The sequence below is a fragment of the Cornus florida genome, unplaced genomic scaffold (genome assembly GCF_030987335.1).
Source record: "Cornus florida cultivar Cherokee Brave unplaced genomic scaffold, ASM3098733v1 CherokeeBrave_3.0.0_Hap2_Chr08, whole genome shotgun sequence".
Classification (NCBI taxonomy): domain Eukaryota; kingdom Viridiplantae; phylum Streptophyta; class Magnoliopsida; order Cornales; family Cornaceae; genus Cornus; species Cornus florida.
The window spans coordinates 79,729,991-79,754,670 of record NW_026775578.1 but is presented as its reverse complement, the minus strand read 5'-3'; the positions used below and the strand labels follow the sequence as shown (position 1 = coordinate 79,754,670).

General features: G+C 37.9%; 1 protein-coding gene across 3 annotated transcripts; it reads left to right on the top strand.

Annotated features, from left to right (window-relative positions):
- Window positions 1-11,460: 11,460 nt before the first annotated feature.
- LOC132268182 (pentatricopeptide repeat-containing protein At5g27270) lies at window positions 11,461-24,434 on the top strand. Of its 3 annotated transcripts, none has more exons than XM_059768965.1 (8): window positions 11,461-12,123; window positions 16,588-17,995; window positions 18,244-18,555; window positions 21,149-21,253; window positions 21,345-21,432; window positions 21,550-21,671; window positions 22,631-22,695; window positions 23,105-23,312. In XM_059768965.1, exons 1-8 carry the CDS (start codon window positions 11,566-11,568, stop codon window positions 23,171-23,173), a joined length of 2,727 nt encoding a protein of 908 aa, XP_059624948.1. In that variant the 5' UTR covers window positions 11,461-11,565; the 3' UTR covers window positions 23,174-23,312. The 3 variants fall into 3 exon arrangements, with proteins under 3 accessions (XP_059624948.1, XP_059624947.1, XP_059624949.1); XM_059768964.1 differs by having other exon boundaries at window positions 11,464-12,123; window positions 23,065-24,434; XM_059768966.1 differs by having other exon boundaries at window positions 11,987-12,123; window positions 16,572-17,995; window positions 23,065-24,434.
- The last annotated feature ends 246 nt before the right edge of the window (window positions 24,435-24,680 follow it).

Below are 24,680 nucleotides of genomic sequence, written 5' to 3'. Positions count from 1 at the left end.
GGCCACCATTCATATCTGTCTCTTCTCCACTGCAAATCACATCGTCAGTCTTTCTCTCTCACTCACTCACGAATCAACTCCACCTACACAACTAACTCTCTATCTCTCTCTAATCAACTCCATCATTTAATCCACCGACAACCCCTCCACCAGCCACAACTTTCTCTATCAGATCTAAACACATCGTCTGTCCTCGTCATCGTCGGCTGCCGTCCTCTCTCCTCGCCATCGACGTCATCCACTGTCCCGCCGTCATTTGTGTTGTTGTCTCTCTATCCTCGTCATCGTCGATCGCCGTCCTCTGTCCTCGCCATCGACGTCATCCGCATCAATTAGGTACTAAATCAATTAATTTTTTTGGCAAAATAAGACAGCGAATTTTTGGCAAAATAAGCTTTCACTTTACTTTCACTTAGCATTCAGTTACTGCATCAATCAATTAGGTACTGCATAAATCAATTAGTTTTCACTTTACTTTAGATTATTAATATACTTAACAATATCCTAATTCATAATCTGAGTGTTTTTTTAATTTAATGTGTAAGTTGGAGCTGTTATAGTGATTTTGATTTTGGAAAAGATCTGAGTGAAATATGATCCATTTTGGAAAATCACATCGTTAGATAATTTAAGTTTTTGGTTTGGGATATTGGAGTCTCTTGTTTATTTTCTTCTTTGGATACAATGTATCAGACTTCTAATTCTAAACTTCTATTAGTACAAGTGTTGAAAGTTTTTTTTTCGTAAGTGTTGTAAGTTCACACTTGCTAAGTTGTTTTTATAAAACAGGTAGTGTTCTTATAAAACAGGTAGTGTTTACCTTCCGGAATTTATTTTTTATTTTTTATTTTTATTTTTATGGAATACAAATTAATTTTGAGAAGTAATTTTTTTTTTTTTTTAAAAAAAATTTAACAAGCCGAGCCTGAACTTTTAAAATTAAGACGAGCCTGAGCTCAATTATTTGAGCTCGTCACGAGCCGAGCCGAGCCTGAGCCCGAGCCCGAGCCCGAGCCCGAGCCCGAGCCTGAGCACGAGCAGACCCTATAAATAAACGAGCCGAGCCAGAGCAGACCCAAGCTCGGCTCAGCTCGGCTCAGCTCGGTTCATTTGTAGCCCTATCTTTACCCCCTAAGCTAGGAACCACAACAGGACCATTAGAGCATTCGCCATATCCATCTCCAGCCACCACCAACGTATGCTCACCCACAGTAGATAGTGCCCCTTCTACAATAGGCATATTGTCCGAGGGAAATATACAAGGAGGCCTAACCTGTGGAGGGCCCTCAACCACACCATCCAAGTCCTCACCCTCTACATAAAGCCAATTTCGTCCATTACCAACACCCATAGATTCAACCCGATCACTCTCCGGATTCCAAATGTCCTTCCCTAGATATCCCTCCACTCCTAACCAAGGTCCATATTCCTTCAAGTTCGGAAGGGAAAGATAAGCACCAAAAGAACAAAACTTCCAATTATGTCCAATAATCCCACAAGCAAAACACAAGGATGAAAGCTTCTTATAACGAACTTGCACCAACCAATCCTTTCCCGACGGCCCCGACAATTGAACATTCCATCGAAGAGGTTTAGTAATATCCAATTCAACTTTGAGACAAAGAACCCTACTATCAACCATAAAATTTTCTTTACTTTCTATCATACCCTTGTCTCGAAGCTCCACTTTCAAGTAACGGCCAAACGTTTCAACAATGCATCGTCCCACCTTTTCAGAAAGGTAAGTAGCTTTGATATCCAAAAGTTGGATCCAAAACGGCGAAGACTAGAATGAAGACTCAAAGAGAAGTAAACCATCCTCACACTCTTTTAGCACAAGTAAATGCCCATCAAACAACCATGGACAACCGTTAATTTGACGAATCAAACTATCCAAAATGATGATTTGAAACAAATTCCCCGCAACTTTATAGACGATAAGTTGCGTGGATAACGACTCATGCTGCCTCTCTTTGGGCCACAGTTTATTGAACAACCATCCAAAGGTGTACCTAGCCTCAGCTAAAGTAATAGTCTTAGAAGACCAAATCTTACCAAATAGGCTATTCCGACACATATTAACTGCTTGGGCAGTATCCTCGACCGATAATTTAACTGGCTCCTGTTCCTTATGCGTTAGCTTTGGCCTATGAAGTTGATCAGCCAAGCTTGACTCCATAAACCCAAAAGAAATAAGAATAAGAAGGAGACAAAACAAAGACACACCCAACCCCCACTTTCGGTGCAAGCTCATAAAGAGAGATTTGCCTAGTAGGCGGCAGATATACCCTAATTTATATAACCTTAATATAGAACTTCTTAGAGAAGTATAGAACATGGGTAGAGATATATCAATAGTCAACAAAGCCTTATCACAACTATCAAGAATAATGTCATTAGAAAAAGCTTCTGAGATACTCCCTTCGCCTCATATTAGTTGTCAACTTTAAAAATTTTGACTCATAATTTTTGTGAGTAAAAGTTATCAAAATAGACCTCTAGTATGAGATATAGGTAGTATATAAGTATATTAAATGAATATGACTAAAAATGACATCAAGTGATTCAAAAATAAAAGGTGGTAGTGAGTCGAAGTTTTCGAAATTGACAATTATTATGGAACGGAGGTAGTATGTTGTATAATCCTAATCACACAATGCAAGAGAAGCTTAAAGAGACCCACGTGAATCACCTGATCAAACACGGAAGTGATAGTTTGGGGCGCAGAGCATAATGAGTACCACACGTGGGGATGACCCACCCGGCCCTACCAGAAAGTGTCCCAAATACGCCTCCTCAACCAACAGCTCAGCTGAACAAACGAGGATCACACCGACCTATGCAACCCTACCGCCGACCATCCTGATACAGAGCAAGAGAAAATCAGCTTAGTGACCCAAAACGCAACGTGGAAGGCAGCGTACGACCAAGGGTTCTTGAGAATCGGACCCAGACGAAGCTTGCGTTGGAGAACAAAACCATCAACCTGCAAAAGAACTCGAAAAATCGCCCGAAGATGATCAGACCCCAAGGTAAGAGAGTGAAAGCGAGAAATTCCGCTCACAACCCCGAAGCCACCCACGGAATCCAAAAACCTTCGCCATTGAGCGGACCAAGAGATGTTCAAGAGAAATCGTCTCAACGGATAATAAAACAATAGATCTGACAACGGCAACACACTCCACCACAGCCACAGGAAAATAAACCGATGGCCTAAGCCAATACGGAACCAAGAACAGCCAGTAACGATTGTCATGACAAAGCGAGGATGCAACGCCAACCTAAGTAAGAAAGAAAAAAGAAGCAGAACTCTGATGACACAGAGAAAACTCAGAAAGACCGAGAACCCTTATGATAAGTGGCATCATCACGTGTCTCTTATTTTTTGTTTTTATATTTTACATTTCTTGCATGGTTGCCCTCCAATCTCCACAAAGTGAAGCACATTCTTTACTAAATATTGTAAAGATCAAAACACGTCTTATGTACCATTTCTCATCACAATATGAAATTAGGAAACTGAACATCCTTCATTTTTATGGTGAAATGCTCGATTGTCGACCATTAAAAGGTTCACATCATGCACATCTCAAATAGGCTTAGCAAACCGATAGATTGGGTCAAGGTTGGATTGAGTCAAATATGAACAAGGTTGGATTGAGTCAAATATGAATGAATTGAATATGAATTATGATTCACATTAAATCCATTTGTGGTGAGTTAAATATGGGTTCAGTCAAAATAGGTCAAGTGAAAATGAGTTTTGATGAATAAAAATGAGGCAACAAAATATGGATTGGTCAAGCCTGTTGGATCCACCTATAACTTCCTTTGAAAACTCTTTAAATCTATCTTATATGACATTTGAAACCATAAATTCAAATTGACATGGGTCCCACTCATTTTGACACAACCCATTTAAAAAGAAGTCACCAGTTTTTCATACCCTCTAAATACTTTTAAGCTTTTTATTGTCAAATAAGTAAAGTAAAAGACAACATTTTTACTGGTGTTTAAGGTATCATATTTCACCCAAAATTCTTTTCACTCAAATATAACCCAAAATTAGATACCTTTAACTTTATCCATTCATATATAATTGAAAAAAGAAAAAGTGAACAAAATTGGGTTTTGCATGTTGAAAATGTTATAAATTCTTGACATCCCTTGTAGCTTTTAATTGGTAATTTATGTTTGTATTTTAATTGGTAACTTGTAAGTGGTAATTTATCTTATTATTTATTTATTTTTAGTGATGATTTGAAATTCTCGACACCCTTGTGATAAATAGATATAGATTAATAATTGAGTCACTTAAAATGCTTTTGCTGATATTATTGAACTGTGTTGGTAACAAATTTATGGATGCTTCATCCTATGAAATATTGTGCTATTTTTTGTTTTCGTTCCCTCTTGTGCTTTAATCGTGTAACCATTTTTTTCTTTTCTAAATCGCAGTCTCTATGATATTTGATTTGTCTACAAGTTGAAACTTTTCATGGTTTAAGACTACCGAATATCCACTATCTGTTGCTTTATTTATTTGTTATATTTTTTGATGGATTCAGATATCATCAATCTCAAATATATGATTTCTGGTAGTGATTTATTTTCTTGAATAATACTGTAGTTAAGGTTAAAAGTATATATATATATATATATATATATATATATATATATATATTGAATTTTGTTGTTTTAATGAGATGAAACAGAAATGATTTTTTTTTTTTTTTTTTTTTTTTTTTTTTTTTTTTTTTTTTTTTTTTTTCCTGCTGAAATTGAAAATTAGTAGTGTTAGCAGGGCGGGGTGGGAAAATTAATCGACAGGAGTTCCATCCTTCCAAAATCCGCCATATTGATATTGCCATCCCTATTTATTTATTTATTTATTTTTTTTTTTTTGACAAATTGCCATCCCTATTCACTAGCACCACCACCGAATAAAATCGGATCCAAAATAATTTATAATTGATGGCCAACATAAGATACCTAATTGTCTTTTTTTCGTGACCAAAATTAAACCAAATTAATTTAAAGTGACTTAAAAGTTAAGAAAAAATGAATACTCACCGATAATTTTGTCAAATTTATTAAATTTTTATTCAAGAAATATGAAATAATTTATGAGGACAAAGATACCCTCCAAAATTATCCCCCAATTCTTTCACAATACCATTCATACCTCATCTCCATCTCCTTTCTCTCTCTCTCTGTAACCAACACCAGGAAAAAAATGGTGGCCCTTGAGATGCAACATTCTGGATCTTATAATAGAGGTAAACATTACTTGATCTCATCATTTGCAAATCAGAATGTAATGTGGTAATGGGTAATCAATTAGCAAAGGTGGAGGAGATCATGGTTTGGGAATTTTGTTGTTGGACGAGGAGTTCTAGTGCAGATGAAAAATGAATCAAAAAGTAAGGAAAGAGAAGGAAGGGTAAGATTGTATAATTATAAAATAATTATTATAAAAAGGTCATTTACACAATCACCCCCGAATGTGGAAAATTTATTAATACAAATAAACATAAAAATACAAAGAGTCGTCAAAAGAGACACTGATCACTTGATTACTTAATAGTAATTAAGTTCTAAATTCGGTAACTATTCATTTTTTTTTTTAACTTTAATGTGGAGTAATTTTTTTTTAGGTTTGGTATAATTTCTGTCACTAAAATCTAATTTTCCCTTAGATTGATTGATCTCTCTCACTTGATCTCATCATTTGCAAATCTAACCGTCAATTCTAGGAAAACATTCTCAATTTCTTCATCCATCCATTCTCAATTTATTCTTATGAAATACATGGGTCCATTTTAATTTTATCAATTAAGAGTAGATGTTTTATTGTTTACCTTCGATGATTGTTGTTGAATAATATGAACCGTAGTATTTGAATTACTTTTCGTGATTAAGTAATTAATTGGTTTCTTTTTGGTAAGAAATAAGCGGAAAACAAGGGGCTTAGGCTAGGTTTGGTGCGTAGGAATGGAATGGAATGTAACTTGGAATGAAATGAGAATGAGAATAGAATGAAATAAATATTATCATTCTAATGTTTGGTGTGACACGGTGAATCGTTATGGAATGGAATAATTATTATCATTTTATTATTTGGTTGACTATTATTAAATATGAAATGGAATGATTTTTCTCAAAAATACTCTTTTCATTATTTTTTAATAAAATCAATCTAATTAATATTTTGTCAGTACAATTTTATCCAAAAACGGGTTGAATACTTAACCTAAGAAGCTGATGTAAAGGCTAATATATATATATATATATATATATATATATATATATATATATATAATATAGTTGAAGGTCCTGTAACTTTTTATCAATGGCAATTCTGGATATTCAGAAGGGATGGAAAGTGAAAAACCTTTACCACGTCTAATACAGAAGCTTGAGAAACGTGAAAAATGGAATGTGAAAGATTTTTGGTCTATGCAAAATATTTTTGCCTTATTGGAATGTGATGAAGGGTTTATTGGGAATATTACAAAAATATTTAATCTTACTATGGAATGGAATGGCCATTTCATAGGTTTAGTAATGGAATGGATTTTTATTCCATTGGAGTGGTCATTCCATTTCATTCCTATATACTAATGCTACGTTTGGTGTGCATGAATGGAATGGAATCCAAGTGAGAATGGAATGAGAATGGGAATGGAATGGAATGGTCATTCTCATCCTATTGTTTAGTTGTAAATATGAAATGTGTGGGAATTGAATGATAATAACCATTCTAGTGTTTGGTTGGACCAATTTAAAATTTAGAATGGAATAAATTTCTAATTAAATTCTCCAAAATATCCAAATTAGTAACAAATAAATTAAATTAAATTAACAAAATGATATTCACTAATAATTTTTTAAAAATAAATGGTGGCAGTGGTAGTGGCGGTGGTGGATGGTGGAAAGCAGTAATAGTGTAGGTAGTGGTGTTGGAAGGCGGCGGTGGTGGCAATGGTGAAAATTGGTGGCAGTAGTGGTGGTGGAAGGTGGTAGTGGTGTTGGTGAAAGGCAGTGGTAGTAGTGTGGTGGTTGTGGTGGAAGGAGATAATGGTGTGACTGTGGTAGTGGTGGAAGGCAATGATGGTGGTGGTGGAAGGTGGTGACGATGGTGGTGGTGGTGGTGGAAGGCGGCGACGGCGGTGGTAGCGGCGGCAATGGAAGGCGGTGGTAGCGGTGGTGGTGGTGAAAGGTGGTGGCGATGGTGGTGGTGATAGAAGGTGGTAAAAGACGATGGCGGTGGTGGAAGGCGATGACGGCATTGTTGGTGGTTGTGGAAGGCGGCGGCTGCGGTGGTGGTGGTGAAAGGTGGTTGTGCTTGTGGTGGAAGGCGGCGGCGGCTGTGGCGGTGAGCTGTGGCGGTGGCGGTGGTGGAAGGTGGTGGTGGTAGTGAAATGCAGTAGCAGTGGTGGTGGTGGAAGGTGGTGGCAGTTGTGGGTGGTGAAAGGTAATGGTAATGGTGATGGTGGAAGGTGGTGGCGGTAGCAATGGTGAAAGGCAATGGTGGTGAAAGGCGGCGGTGGTGGTTGTAACAAATAGTGGCGGTAACGGTGGTGAAAGGCGGTGGCGGTAGCTGTGGTGGTGGAAGGTTATGGCAGTGGTGAAAGGCAATGGCGGCGGTGGTGGTGGAAAGTGGTGGGCGATGGTAAAAGTCGACGGCGGTGAAGGTGGCTGTGGCGGTGGTGGAAGGCGGCGGCGGTGATGGTGGGCGATGGCGGTGGTGGAAGACGATGGCGGTGGAAAGTGGTGGGCGATGGTGAAGGTGGTGGTGGAAGGCAGTGGTAGTGGTGGTGGTGGTGGTGAAAGGTGAAGATGATTGTGGTGGAAGGTAATAGTGGTTTTTGGACTTGGAATATGAGGGTGTTTTGGGAAGTCAATTTTTTAAAATAAATTACTTGGGAATAGAATGACCATTCCATAGGTTTAGTTGTGGAATGGATTTTCATTCCCAGGAATGGATTTTCATTCCAATAGAATGGCCATTCCCACTTTAAGTTGCATACCAAACAAAGAAATGGTTGGAATGGGTATTCCATTCCATTCCTTCATACCAAACATAGTATAAATAAATAAATAGTTGGAATAGACATTTCATTCCATTCTTACATACCAAACATGTTAAGAGTTAGGCTGAAGTCGATGCTAGGGTGATCAGAGCAAAAGTGTGTGATAATAGTGCCTACTGTTAGCATAGCAGTACCACTAATCATTTGGTCCAAGTTAGCATGGATATGTTGTTTGGTGTTTTTTCATTTTGAAAAAGATATACAGAAATATTCTGTCCTGTGTGAGAGTTGGTGCACTGAATTTGTCCTTCTTATATATAGTTTTTAATTTTTTAAATTTTAATTTGTGAGATGAAGAGCCTCACAGTGAATACCTTTGGGTGGACGTTTGTGTGAGTATATACCTAATCTAAAAATATATACTTATTCTAATGCTAGTATCTTATCGCGTAAATTAAACGGCATATAACACGTCACATCACTTATTCTTCAAAACATTATATTTTTATACTTAAAATTTCACCATTTGTATTAGTGAAATTTAAAATTTTATCATTACAACGATAAATTGCACAAGTTATTAAATTTTTAATTAAATGTAAAAAATTACTAAGAATGGGATTTAAAAAAAAAAAACTTTAGAAGTATCCAATTCTTATGGCAGCTTCAGTCCCAAGAAGACCACCATCAACAGCAGTGATAAAAGTTATTTTTGTTCCTGTTGTGCCTTGATGAGAGAGAGATGAAGAAAAAGGAGGAATTGGAATGCACAAGCTTAAGCCATTGAACTCTTGATTTATGTCTAAAATACATGCTCCTCTACTTCCTTTAAGAGACATTTAGTTGCTGAGAAGAAAGATCTTAGAATGGGGCTAGCTAGATCGGGATCAAGGGTTGTTTGACAAGCTGATAGTCTTTAGCAATTTGAACTTTGCATGAGATGCCAGTGAAGTCTTTAAAGCATTCTTCCTTCAGAGGGGATTCCTTCAGAGGGGATTTAAAGCATTTTCAATTTGAAAATCACTTAAAACATTTTGAATCGACTAACATTAGAATGCCAATTTAACTCTATAGCGGGCAAGAAAACACTCTTTAATTAATGCTCTAGCAAGTAAAGAATCTGAAAGCAATTTTCCTCTTAGGGGTAGGATTGTCAAGTTTGATGATCATAGGGTTATGATCTGAGAAAGATACACCGAGAGAGAGGGAAGGTAAGAACGTTGAGTTGCTCCGTCAATATTGACCCATTGAAAGCCTACTTTTTAAAAAAAAAAAAAAAAAAATTTAAATGTCTCGATGCATGCATGTACATTATTCAATTTCATGAAAAAAAGAAGCACAAATCATTCAAAATAGATGAGAAAATAGCATTAGATCCATTAAAACCGACACAACTCCATTTTGATTGTTTAAGATCGATTGAACTTGATTCGGTTCTGTTAGAATATATTGTAGAATATATTATTACTATATTGTAGAATATATTCTAACATGTATATGTTTACCATGTATAGGTTTACCATATAGGGTTTAGATTTCTTACTCTTCACATATCTCGTCACTTATATAAATCCCTATGTATTTTCATAATACATCAATATAATACAGAGTTCTATATTCTCTCATTATTTCTAACATGGTATCTCTTATCAGTCTCTCATTATTTCTAACATGGTATTTCTTATCAGTTGCACCATTAGCCCCATCACTCGTGGTCAACCTTCGGCAATTAACTTTCAAACTCATATTTCTGCATCCTAACCTTCAGCAAAAGCCTTATTTGGTCGCCCAATCAGCCTCCAAGACACATCAACAGCGGTGCCAGCAACAGTGCGTTACCTGCCACAATAGTAGCCATGCCACCCATAGCCAGCAGCGGTACCAGCAGTATTGCCACGTCACCTGCCATGTCCATTGCCATGTCAGACACAGTCAGCAGCGGTGCTAGCAGTAATGCCACATCACTTAACACATCATCTGTTAATCGTGTCTCCATCTTTATCAGGGTGAAAACTCATCTTTACCAAATCGCTTTCGTCATGTCGCTTTCAAGATCTTAATTATTTCCAAACTCAAGATGGTTTTATTCAATCCACCTTGATTTTGAGGGGCTCTTAGAATATATTATTGTCATGTATAGGTTTACCATGTATAAGTTTACCTTATAAGGTTTAGGTTTCTTCCTCTCCACACATCTCATCACCTATATATATATATACCCCTATATATATTCATAATACATCGATGTTAATATAATACCGAGTTCTATATGCTTCCTTCATAGGGATTTTAAGCATTTTCAATTTGAAAATCACTTGAAACATTTTGAATCCACTAACGTTAGAATGCCAATTTAACTCTCTAGTGGGCAGGAAAACTCTCTTTAATTAATGCTCCAGCAAGTAAAAAATCTGAAGGGAACTTTCCTCTTAGGGGTAGGATTGTCAAATTTGGTGATCATGGGGTTATGATCATAGACGCCATAACGAAGAAAGATACACTGAGAGAGAGAGAGAGAGAGAGAGAGAGAGAGAGAGGGAAGGTTGAGTTGCTCTGTGTCAATATTGACCCATGTCTTGATGCATGTATTTACGTTATTCAGTTTCATGAAAAAAAAAAACATAAATCATTCAAAATAGATGAGAAAATAGCATTAGATCCATTAAAACTGACACAACTCCATTCAAGTTGATTAAGATCAACTCGATTCAGTTTGATTATATACACTATTCCACTTCAATTTTAACTTAATGCAACTTGATTGGGCTAGCTTTGTTTCTCTCAAATTGAATGTTTCCAATGGTTTAGGGCCCCCTATTGCTCCAAACCCCCAAGATGATTCATTTTCCCTCAAAGCGTGTATGTAGTAGGTCAACATTAGATAAGTTAATACAACACAAATGATGTCTAAAGGAGGATTATTTTTTAGTATTTGAAATATCTATTACCTTTCTAATTTTTAATTTTTTTAAATATAGGAATTTATGTAATTATACATTGTCTAATTGAAATCGTCATAATAGGATAGTTTGTAATTTTTGAAAGCACACTAGGTTATTTGGCGGCAAAAATAATAGATGAGGCATTTAGCAATTTTTTGGAAGTACGTGAAAATTTGTCTTATATTTGGGAGTAAGGAAACAGTGCCCAAATTTAGTTCAAAATTTATTTTTGAATCTCAAAACTAAGGCACCAAAAATAGTATTTTGTGCAATAAGGACAGAGTTCCTTACAAGTATACGACATGGTTCAAGTCGTTTCAACAAGCCAGAGCTTGCCATCATGTCAGCCCCGCCGAATCGGGCTGGGAAAATTTGCAGCCATACCGGCCCGACCCGTTGACAGGCCAGTTATCACCAAGTCCGAGGTCATGTCGGGTTGGGTCAATGGGTGAAACTCACTCCGTCGGTTGAAGTGTTTGAACACTGACAACCTAACGAATCCTTGCAGGACGTTATCTCTTATTCATCACTTCCCTTGAACGAACCCTATTTCCCATTTCCTTTGAAATGCCTAATTAATAAAAAAAATGGAAGCTCTCAAATCCTCCTTCATCTCTACCACCCAATTCAAAACCCCAAAAAACCCCAAATCCAAATCCAAATCCAAATCCAAACCCAAACCACCGTCCATCCTCTCCACCTCAGTCACTCCAGACCCATGGTCTCTCAGCGACGGCAACAGCAACAAGAACCTCAATAGACCAAAACCCAAGTCGAAGAATCCGAAGAACCCACTCACCGACGACAACGCTCGTCGCATAATCAAAGCAAAGGCTCAATACCTGAGCGTGTTGAGGCGTAACCAAGGCTCACTCGCTCAGACCCCGAAATGGATCAAGAGGACCCCTGAGCAGATGGTGCAGTATTTGGAAGATGACAGGAATGGCCACATGTACGGAAGACACGTCGTTGCGGCGATACAGCGCGTTCGGAGTCTCTCCGGGAAGCCTGAGGGGTCGTATGATATGAGGGAAGTAATGGGGTCTTTTGTTGCAAAGCTTTCGTTTAGAGAGATGTGTACTGTGTTGAAAGAACAAAAGGGGTGGAGACAAGTGCGGGACTTCTTTGCCTGGATGAAATTGCAGGTGTGGATTTTTTTAGCTTTCAGAAATTGGTTATAATTGTGTTGAATTGGTTACTTTAGATGAATTATCAGTTGGGTGTTTCATAATATTAAGTTTTGAGATCAAGACCAGCTTGCATCAGCTTACAATGTAGGTTAATGTTAATGATTCTCATTACTATTATTTCTGAGGGTATGATAGCAGTTAAGTTTGATAGCTATTATAATACTATCTATTAGTCGGAAACTCACAAACATTAAATTATTGTTCTGTTTGATGATGCCTGTTGTCTCGTATTTTCTTTGTGATCAATGATCTTAAAAATTTAGGTGAAAGTAGATTAAAGACAAAATCTCTCCACCTCCTCCCAACAAATCCAGGGGCCAAAAATGTTAAAAAAATCCAGAAGTTTCTACCTTTCTATATATATGTGTGTGTGTGTGTGTGGTTCTACATTTTTAATGAAAGCTGAATTTTAGATTCAATAATTGCTTTATGTAGCTTTTTTATGGGTAGGTAAATCACACACCCCTTTATTGTCCCATGGGGGACTCAAACCCTCAACCTTCCATTTGGAAGGAAGATGAAATACCACTTCGGCTAAAGCCCTTGGTGGTGTCGTTTTATGTAGTTACTATTATCCCTTTCGCCGTTTATGTTGTTTATTTATAGAATTAGATGGCTACTGAGTGAAAAGGCACCAAAATTTTCTCCATGTCATCATAATTTCATTTTGCATCAGTTGTGCATAGCATGTTTTGAAAGCGTGCTAGACTGTTACCTGAGGCTCTGATGAGTCGAAGTGCAAGCAGTGATTTTTTATTTATTATTTTTTATTTATAAGTAAAGTTTCATTGAAAAGCACGGGAGCGTAACTCATATACAGCTGCTATAAACAAAAAGAACTATGTGAAAGGAAGCGCCTGATCCTCTGCTGAAGACTTAGTTGATCTTTTGGACTCTACAGGTCCTTAGGTTCGGCTTTCGTTTTTTGTATTAGGGACGCGTTCCCCTTTTGAACGCTTTTCTAATCAATTATTACTTATCAAAAAAAGAAAAAAAAAAGGAACTATATTCTCAAGCTATCCAAAAAAACTAATAGGAGTTTTGTAGATTTGCAATTTCTTCCATGAATCCATGAAAATAAAGAACTAAGCACATAAAATTTCAGCACCTCTATAGAAAATTCTTCTCCCTCGAAGGATCTTCTATTCCTTCCCACAAACATAAGGGGGCAGCTCTCCAAGTATCTCTAGCATGAAATCCCATTATATTCCACGCCTCAAGCAAACTCAGAACAGAAACCGACATAACCCACTGAATCCCAAAGATGGTGCAAAGCATGGCCCACCAGTCCCTAGCTACCGGGCAGCGCAAAAGAAGATATCGATCTACTGTCTCTTCATTCCTCTTGCAGATAAAACACCAGTTGACAATGATTTGTTGCCACTTAGTTATCAATCGTCAAGCTCCTTCTGAGAGCTGCCGTCCATAAAAAAAAAGCCACCTTTAAGGGGTTTTGGTATGCCAAATTGCCTTCCATGGAGCCAGAGGCCCCTCGACATTCAGCAATCTACTATAGAAAGATTGCAATTGAAATTTCCATGGCTAGAGCCCATCCAAGACCACTCATCCCCCTCCCTACATATGCTTTATCTGCACAAAAGCGCCACAAACCCAAGGGCATCCTCCAACTCTCAATCCTGATTCCTGAAGAGTTCTCTTGAACCACACATCCCACACCAACCTACGCTATCAAGGTAATAGTAATATGCGACTGTCACCTATCTATCCACAACAATCCAAGAAAATCTAGAGAAAGTCCCCTCCAAAGCCCTGTTACCATACCAAGTGTCCACCTAGAAACTAATCTGTTTACAGCTCTTCACCTTGAAGCGTATGTGTTTGAAAATTTCATCCCAGCCTCTGCGAATGAATGGCCCCACCCTTGCAGGGATCTCACCGCAAAGGAGCATCAACTGCCTCTAGATTCCCCAAACTTACAAAGGATGACCCTTATCTACAATCTCTCCTTCTCCACCCCAAATCTATAAAGCCACTTACCCAGAAGAGCTTTATTAAATAAATTCAGATTCCTTATGCCTAAGTCCCCTGTCGAATTGGTCTGCAAATTTGATTTCGTCTCACAAGGTGATACTTGTACTCTTCCCCCAATCTGCCCCATAAGAAGTTCCTTTGCAACTGGTCCAACCTCTTTGCCTCTGAGGAAGGGAGAGGAAAGAGAAGAAAAAAATAAGTAGGAAGGCTCGAAAGAGTATTTTTCAAAAGGCTTAGGCATTCCCCTTTTGATAGAATTGTTTCTTCCAACCTGCAAGTTTCCTCTCAAAGCGCTCCATCACCGGGTCCTATATGGAAACTCTCCTTGATGGTAACTCCGAACGAAGACCCAAGTATGCCACTGGAAAAGACCCAACACCACTGTGAAGAATGTTGGCTAAAGATTCAATCTTGCCTACCTCTCCTAGTTGATACTCAATCTTACCTACCTCTCCCACTGGATCTCAACCCTGACATGGCCTGAAAACACATCAAAACACACTTCAAGTACCTCAATTTGGGCAAGTCCTCAGCACAAAGTCATCTACAAACAGAAGATGTGAAATCTCCATCTGACATTAAGGATCTTTGCCCACCTCGAATCCCCTGATCCTCCTCAACTCTACAGCCCATCTCATCATTCTACTAAACGCCTCCGTCACCATAATGAGAAAATGTGATAATGGATTCCCCTGCCTCAACCCTCTCGAGCAACCCAAGAAACCGGTGGGGACTCAATTCACCAAGGCTAGGAATCACACTGTGGATACACAAACCCACACACACACAAATTTTTTCTCCTCCACCTCTCACCAAAACCCATCCTCCATCCCTGGGATTCCGGAAACAGTATTTGATAGGGGAAGGGGAGTGGTGAATATGTCTTAAGGATATTTTTCAGCTTTTAACTACCTTTCCAAAAATCAGTCAATCCAATTTAAATTCCAGTTAGATATTTTTGTGAGGATTAATTTTTCAATAACAATTAAATTTCAATTTCAGCTTCAATCAATCAAATCACAAATAATCATAAACATTAAATACAGTTGAGTAGAGAAAAATAGATTTTACTTATCCGAAAAAAAAAAAAAATACGAGTAGAGAAAAATAGAGAAACATGATTTTTTACGTGGAAAACCCTAGAAGGAAAAACTATGAGACCTAATCCAGTCAGGCACAATGCACTATCGAAAGAGATTACAACTGGGTTAACAGTTCACTCACCCTCAACCCACTAGTGACATCTAGACATAGATGACGCCAAACTTTCCCCTGAAAGTCTTCTGGGCGTCCGTCTGTTTGTCTACAACATCTGCTCCTCACGAACCTGTTTTTCTAGTGATTACTCGCCCATGCCTGCTCTGATTACTTTACTAAGAGTACCCTCTCGAGGCTTCCACGTATTTCCTTTTCTTGTTCCAGATTCCATCTTCTGTGGTGAAGAGGCTTGAGAAACTACTAAGAAATTTTCTATTGGACTGAATTGGGGATGATTTTAAGTTCCACTGGTGAAATGGGGGAAGGTGTGCAGCCTGAATCAAGTAGGGGGACTCTGGATCAGGAGGACTGCTGTGTTAATAAAGCTTTGTTAGGCAAGTGGCTATTGTTGGGGAATATAACAATGCCGCTCCGGCTCCTTCAAGGGTGCGGCCCGGATGTCAAATGCCATAAAAGGCATGACCTACCCTCACTGGACACCAATTGGTTTTCAGATGAGATGGCATGACCCAATCTTGGTCAACTCGTATCAAAGCCAGAGGTCATGAGTTCGAATCGCAGAAGCACCATTGCGTGGGGGAGGGAGTGTTGGGGGAATACAACAATTTCGCTCTTTGCATGGGTGGTTCCTGGATGTCAAAGGCCATAAAATGTGTGACCTATCCTCATCTGGACACCACTTGGTTTTCAGATGAGATGGCACAGCCCAATCTTGGTCAACAATGGAGGTATAGGGTGAAGAGAAATTGGCTTTGGAGGAGGGTCATTTTTTGCACAGTTATTGAGGATAGGGGAGGGTGGATCTTGAAGGAGGTGAGCATTTCAGCAGGGGTGGGGGTTAAAGTCCATTTATCTGTGACCTAAATGTGTGATTGAGGATGCGAACATTCTGTCATAATCTTTGTGATTCAGTGACTGTCATGTCTACAGCACCTAAATGTCCATGAATGACTCAAGACACTTTGACACATACAACACCTGTTTTGAGTAGGAATATGCCAACACATGACTCAATCTCCTCACATGTTTAATAAACTTAGCCCAAGTGGGCCAGGCCCTTGGACTGTAATCGCTGCATTTCACTATCCTGAAAACAGGTTTTTATTTGTTTATTCTCTTTAACTTTATTTTGTAGTTCTTTTTTTCTTTCTTCTTTTTGAGAATCTGCTCATATTAATTGGGTGTAATCTTAGATTTATGCTTGAACAGTTAAGCTACCGGCCCAGCGTTATTGTCTATACAATTGTTCTTCGTATGTATGGTCAAGTTGGAAAAATCAAGCTTGCCGAGCAAACCTTCTTGGAGATGCTTGAAGCAGGGTGTGAGCCAGATGAAGTTGCTTGTGGAACCATGCTGTGTGCATATGCTAGATGGGGACGCCACAAGGCCATGTTGTCATTTTATTCTGCTGTACAAGAAAGGGGGATTATGCTCTCTGTTTCAGTTTTCAATTTTATACTTTCATCATTGCAGAAGAAATCACTCCATGGAAATGTTATAGAGATTTGGAGGCAGATGGTTTATAAAGGGGTACTGCCTAATCATTTTACTTATACAGTTGTCATCAGCTCATTTCTAAAAGAAGGCATAATTGAGGAAGCATTTAAGACTTTTGAAGAGATGAAAAACTTGGGGTTCATACCAGAGGAGGTAACTTATAGTCTCCTTATTAGTTTAAGCTCAAAAAATGGTGACCAGGATAAAGCACTTGAACTTTATCAAGACATGCGATCACAAAGAATAGTTCCAAGTAATTTTACATGTGCATCACTTCTAGCTATTTATTACAAAAATGGGGATTATGCTAAGGCTGTTTCTTTGTTTTCAGAAATGGAAAGCCATAAAATTACAGTAGATGAAGTCATATATGGTTTACTTATTAGGATATATGGAAAACTTGGTCTTTATGAGGATGCCAAAAAAACGTTTAAAGAGATTGAGAAGCTGGGCCTACTCAGTAATGAGAAAACATATATAGCAATGGCACAAGTCCATCTCAATTCAGGAAATTGTGAGAAAGCCTTGGGAATTATGGAACTAATGAGGTCAAGAAACATTTGGTTTTCACGATTTGCTTATATTGTCTTGTTGCAATGTCATGTCATGAAGGGAGATCTGGCATCTGCTGAAGCTACATATCAAGCTCTATCGAAGACTGGACATCCTGATGCTAGTTCTTGCAATGACATGCTCAATTTATTTATGAGACTGGGATTAACAGAAAAGGCCAGGGATTTTATTATCCAGATTAGGAAAGATCAAGTAGAATTTAGTGAGGAGCTTCTCAAGACGGTGATGAAGGTATATTGCAAGGGGGGACTGCTAAGTGATGCAGAGCAGTTGATTGAAGATATGAGTACTAGTGAATCATTTAATGATAGTAAGTTCATTCAAACATTTTATCTGGCTATGCATAGAGAATCCAGGGGACTAGACGAAGTTGAAGATCCTATTGAGCCCTCGGACCAAGCTTGTAGTATGGCTTTCACGCTGATGCTTAGTCTGTATTCAGCAGATCGAAATGCCAATAAGACAGCAAAAGTACTTTTATTGCTGCTCAAGACTGCTGATGGCTTGTCCCTGGCCAGTCAACTCGTCAGCAAATTCATTAAAAAAGGCAAGAAACCTACTTATATGCTTTTATTATTGTTAATATTATTTTAGGATAAATAATTGCTTATAATTTCTGCTTTGAATATTTCAAGTCTCTTTTTCTCTTGGGAGCACTCCCTTCTTGAGTGCCTTTAATGAAATATTACTTATATATATATTTCAAGTCTCTTTATCTTTCGTTAAATTAGGTGTTTGACTTGAAGCTAAAATGATACACTTTATCTGAAGAGTCAATGTTAATTCCATATATAGGTGACATATCAAAAGCAGAATTCCTTTATCAGCTGCTGATCAAGCTTGGCTGTAAGCCAGAGGATGCTGCAAGTGCGTCTCTGATTAGCTTATACGGAAAGCAACAGAAGTTAGAACAAGCCCAGAAAATCTTTGAGGCAGTGGTGGATTACTCTACGACTAGAGAAACTTTATATAATGCCATGATTGATGCATATGCCAATTGTGGGAAGCCAGAGGATGCATACTTGTTCTACAAAGAAGTGACTGAGAAAGGGCATGATTTTAGTGCTGTTGCCATCAGCATACTTGTGAAGGCTTTGACTAATGGTGGTAAGTGTGGCTAATATAAAGAAAACAATTTTGTTCCATGAATGATACTACTAGAGTGTTGGACTGTTGAAGCTACCATTTATTTAAAATTTGTTGGTATTTCAAATCCACTCATGAACTAGGGATTCTGTGGATGGGATTTGTTTGCTTACACAATGGGTTCTTAACCTCGAATCTGTTCATATTTATCTTGGAATAAGCTTTTGTTATTGATAATGCATAACCTTCTACATATCTCATCCTCAGCTCAGTCTAACTGTTACTAACTTTCCTGGTGAGTGGCTGAGAGTTGCGAAATCATCCCCTGGATGTTACTTGTAAATGGAGTCGTAGATTTTTTATTTTATTTTATTTTTTGGTTAGAAAATATTGCATTACAAACAAAACCGTGAGACAGGGCACGTCCTTGCACACATGGAGCATACAGGAGTCACAGACTAGACTCTTTATACAACTCAACACCTAAAAGATGGACAATGGGGTGGGGAGTCTGGAAATTGCACGAACATTCAAAGATGAACATTGTACGGTAATCGGTTCCTTGGACTTATGTACAGGCATTACAACATACTCAAAACCATACCTATTATATCCCCGCTGCATTCTACCTTCAAGGCAAAAGGCCACAATATGCCAATCTTGAGGAGCTCTTTTCTTGGGGTAACCTGGGAATCACCCAAAAATTAACCAGATAGAGAGAATAGTATGTACCACAATTTCAAGCCACCCAAAATGAAAGAGAAGGTGATTAGTATTCCTCTCAGCGCTCTTGCACATGTAACAGCAGTTTGGGATTAATTTACCTCTTATACCCATATTAGCAATGATCAATATACCTTAGAAAACACTTTAACCATCCAAAATATATTTCCAAGGAAACTGGAGCCTATCTCCCCAGAATAGGACCCTAAAATACATCTCATTCCAAGCTGAACACTTTTTATCAGAATTCCATCTCAAAACGTTCTTGCTCTATCCACATATAGAAGTCATATACAAGATTTCAGAGTGGGAATCTATGCTATTTAACTCCCAGTCCCGAAGGGTTCTAAAAAACTAGGTTTTGCGGCATTCTAGTATCCAAGAATCATAAACCAAAAAAGTTTCTCCTCTATATGGAACAATTTTAAACAGTTAAGGGCATATAACTTTTACGGGGACATCTTCACTTCCAAAATACTCTTATCACCAAACACAAACCCCAAAACTCCTTCCATCGTCTTCTAATACCCTTCCACATAACAGTACTATAAGTGGTTGTGACCTGCCTAGAGCTCCTCCCCTATTTTTGCCCCCAAATTTCTCCTTGATAAGCCGATATGCTAGTGATCTTTATGCCGTAAAATCCACAATCATTTCCTTGGGAAAGTTTGGTTGAGTTGTCTCATCAACATCAATCAAAGTCCCTACAAAGGTATACAGAGACTTTCAAACCGCGAGATAACATTTGAACTCCTCTCTCGTGCAGATCATAAGGATGGTGGACTGTGAACATTTTTTTTTTTTTTTTTGATAAGTAAATATACATTAACAAAGACGCTCAAAGGGGAGCGAACAACTGTGCACTTATAGGTGGCGACAACTACACCTAGGCTGGGTGGCAACAACCTAGGCTGAGTGGCTGGCGCAAGTTATTTTGATATTTTTGTGTTTTCGTAGATGTATAAGGTTGTCTGGTGCCCATAAATAGGCATATAAGTATCAGTTACATTCAGTTTTGAATGATTCAATAATGTTATGGTTTTGAGTTCCCTTCTCTCAGTGTTCTTCTTCGCCAATTCTTGCTTTTCTCTACCCTCAATCAGTCTAGCATGTCTATTCACTATATCTTCTCACCCCATTCGTCTGTTTCTCTCCCCTTTTCTTCTGGCCTTATATCATCTTCTCATTCTCACCCCCTTCTTTCATTCCCGTCTTGCGTTATTCTACCTTATTATCTGACAAATAAGTTCCTTGAAACCAAATCAACCTTCATTCCTAGCATCACTTCAGATCACATGAGAATTCCTTAAGATACCTCAACCGAATTCCTTCAGCCTCACAAAAGATGACAGTGTCATCAGAGAAGGGAAGTTTGGGGATTGACAAGTGAATCCCTCCCAGTCTGCCGACCTCAAACACACTAACGAAACAACCCTTCTTTTTTTCCTGATAGGAAGCAACCCTTCACCTTTTTCCTAGTCATTTTGCTAAGAACTTCCATCATCAAAATGAAGAGAAGAGAGGGGAAATTGATCAATTGAGATGCACAGTCTGAGCCAATTCCTCCATTTACTCCAAACCATTACAACCCATAACATGGAGGAGGAAGCCCCCAGAAACATGATCAAAATGTGAGTCAGCATTATTAGAAAATGACTTTGAAATAATCTGTATGTTATCCAAACTCCTAGTACTGATGTTGGCTACAGATACACTGCTATTCTATCTGTACTTGACTCCAAGTTTTCAACACTCATCTTGTACAGTACTGCTCCTACACAAGTGCATTGACATTGGAGCATTGGAAAGTTAAAAGGGGAATTGCTTAAATGGCTTTGGTTTTTATCATGTTGCTTTTCTTTCTTCAATGTTGATGGTAACTCATTTGCAGGTAAATATCACGAGGCAGAGAATGTCATTCGTAGTAGTTTTCATGACAGCTTGGAGCTTGATACTGTGGCATACAATACATTTATAAAGGCAATGCTGGAAGCAGGTTCACATGGTCCATTTTCCTCCATTTAGTAAAGAAATTTGTTGGCAAAAGAGAGTCTGCAATGACACATAAGGGCACTTTAATCGTACAGGTAGATTGCATTTTGCAGCAAGCATTTATGAGCGCATGGTTTCCTTTGGGGTAACTCCATCAATCCAAACTTATAACACCATGATCAGGTAAGAACTTGACTTGCTTTGGTCCTCCTAAAAGAAAAGCACAAAACAGAAATGAATTTAAATAAAGAAAACTTGTTTATCTATCTATTCTGCTGAAGTAGTTGATCATGGTTGCAGTGTTTATGGACGAGGCCGAAATCTGAATAAAGCTGTAGAGATGTTCAACATTGCTCAAAGCATGGGAGTATCCTTGGATGAGAAGGCATACACGAATCTGATATGCTATTATGGAAAGGCTGGTAATTATCTATTTCCTGCTTAACCAAAATAGAAGAAAAAGTATTTTCCATCAATCTGATAAAAATATAAACTACTTGTATCTATATGTGTGTGTATATGTATGAATGGTTAAATGCTTGCATACATACATATATATATATTAAGGCCATTACCATGGGTGCTTCCCACTGAATGGGGTTCCGGTAGGAGTAAACTGAATACAAACCTAATGTTTGGCATTATTTGCATAAAGTTGTTACCTTCCAAACCCACATTCTTACGCTTGGTAGCCTGGGCTTCTATCGTTGCACCAAGTGATGGTCCTTGTATTGTGTGTATTGGGGTGAAATGGAGCAGATCCATGTAAATCCTAGTCTAGATCTATAATTTAGTGTCAAGATCCATATTTGGATTACATGGATGCGATTCGTACTCAACCCATATAATCCACGCAAGATTCTAATAATATAAATTATGCTTGATTTGGGTCGAATCTCGGGGTATACCGATCCAGTTCACCTGTGCTTATATACACACCTGATTTGACTCCATGATGAATCTTTCAAGGAAAGATCAATATCATACTTGTTTTGAAATTCGAATTCAAAATTAAAATCCAAATCCAACTGACTTCAGTTCGGATATCAAGTCAAACCTGCATGAGATCACAAGTCACAATGAAATGGGAGGTGTTACTAAAGGATTTGTTGGTTTTATACACAAGCTGGTCGTCCTTTACTATCTCTATGACACAAGGTTTTTAATGGGCTATGAAATGCAGTAGATTTGATTACCTAGTAAATTGGATCATCTTTGGTACGAATCATTGAAAAAGCATCAAGAGTTTCCTGAATTGCCATGATAAAGATATATTCTAGATCCACTGCTTTTCCTTTCAATTGATATCTTTTGTTGTTGTTAGAAGTCATATTTTTCAATGCTTGAGATTAGTGCTTAATCTTGTTATGTTTTCAAATAGGTAAAATACATGAAGCATCCCTTCTATTTAGCAAAATGCAGGAAGAAGGAATAAGACCTGGAAAGGTATGTCTTCCTTTTTTTATTTTTATTTTTATTTTTTATTTATTATTATTAAATAAATAAGCAAATTCATTCAAAAAACGTTGTCTATACTGCTATGACATAAAAATTCATGATAGAAGAGAGGATCCGGGTGCATTGGTTTTATCCTTAATTTCATTATGGAATGGTATATGAGGCATGCACAAATGCTTAAAAACATTATGGAATGGAATCTGATGGTTTTTGGGTCCTTCAATGTTGTTTTTTAATTTGTTGTGTTACATGGTCTCCAACCATAAACTTGTATGGAAGCTGATCCTCACTGTCCATTAAACTCTTTTTTGAACTATCAATGTGGTGCCTACTTCAATTTATTGGGGGAAAATGCAGGTCAGCTACAATATTATGATCAATGTATATGCTAAAGCAGGACTTCATCGTGAAGCAGAGGAACTTTTTCAAGCTATGCAGAAAGAGGGTTGCTTACCGGACTCTTTGACCTACCTCGCCCTAGTTCGAGCTTATACAGAGGGACTGAAATACTCAGAGGCAGAGGAAGTCATTATTTTAATGCAGAAGCAAGGAATTCCCCCTACCCGTGCTCATTTTAACCTCTTACTTGCAGCTTTTGCAAAAGTGGGTTTGATCCAGGAAACTGAGAGAGCACATAAAAAGCTAATTGACTCTGGTTTAAGTCTCGATCTTGCATGTTATCGTACTATGCTGAGAGGTTACATGGACTATGGACATGTGGAAGAAGGCATCACCCTCTTTGAAAGGATAAGTGGTGGATGTGTGGAACGAGACAGGTTTATTATGAGTGCAGCTGTGCACTTCTACAGGTCAGCAGGCTTGGAACAGAGAGCTGAAGGTGTTCTAAACTCCATGAAAAGTTTGGGGATCTCATTCCTGAATAACCTTGAAGTCGGATCAAAGACAAAAACTCCTTGATATATCAGAAACAACCTAAGCCCACATGCGATTATATATTTGTGGATGGACAGTAAAATCCATGGGAGATTCCAAAACTTGATGATAAAAGAAGTTAAAAGATAATCAATTATATATCATATGCTTGCATACCAGAGGTGGCGTGATTGTATACTGGTCCAGAAATGTCCTAATGCTCATATGTGGTGCGGTGAAGAGCTTCTGTTCCTCAAATTTTCAAAGGCTGCAGGTTTTATTGGCCTTAAAAGTTTTCAGGATCAATGATATCCAGGATTTTGCAAACCAGCTGGGTTAAGTTTAATCAACACGGCAGGATCCCTTGTGCTCGTATCCTTTTCTGCTGACGGCTGAAGTTTAATGTTCACTCTTCTCTCTCCATGTATTAAAAAAACACTCATATGTGTGGCTCTAGAGAAGATGACGGCAACGTCGATACTCCTTCCCTATAGCTTGAGTTAGGGTTATAGTGTAAGCTACTAAACTGGTGGTTGACATACACATTCAGATTCAACAATTCCATTTGTTGCCTAAACTTTGACATGTACATCAAACTATAGTTGGATTATGGTTACCGAGGCAACTGAATCAAATTGGATCCATGCAGGATTGTAATCTACTTTTGTCATCCGATTTACCTGAGTTGACTTTTATTGTAGGTAACTGTAAAAGGACATTATATATATATATACTTCAACCAAAAAAAAAAGAAAAAAAAGAAAGACATTATATATATATATATATATTTCCCTAGTGTTGATCAATATTTTTTTATTATCATGTGAAAGAAATATCTTTCTTATTCTTTTCTATTTTTGTGATTATTATTAGATGGTGCTTGATTTTATCAAGGAAATCGTCTTCCTTCGAAGCAATCCAGGAACATTTGGGGGTTTAATTTGCATGGTTTAGCATTAACTCTGGGCATAACATGGCTGTGGTACAACTACTCTCTTGAACAAACTTATCGAAAATGCAAATCATGAAGCTGTCTTATAATGTTAGTTATAAAACTTCATTAGGGAGTATAAATTTTTTTATGTAAATATAATCATTAT

What these genes read in the sequence shown, in the direction of transcription:
- LOC132268182 (XM_059768964.1), top strand. Translation starts at nt 11,566, where the DNA reads ATGGAAGCTCTCAAATCCTCCTTCATCTCTACCACCCAATTCAAAACC. An exon ending in TTGCCTGGATGAAATTGCAG is followed by an intron (nt 12,124 to 16,587) that starts GTGTGGATTTTT and finishes ATGCTTGAACAG; the next exon opens with TTAAGCTACCGGCCCAGCGT. An exon ending in ACTTATAACACCATGATCAG is followed by an intron (nt 21,433 to 21,549) that starts GTAAGAACTTGA and finishes TCATGGTTGCAG; the next exon opens with TGTTTATGGACGAGGCCGAA.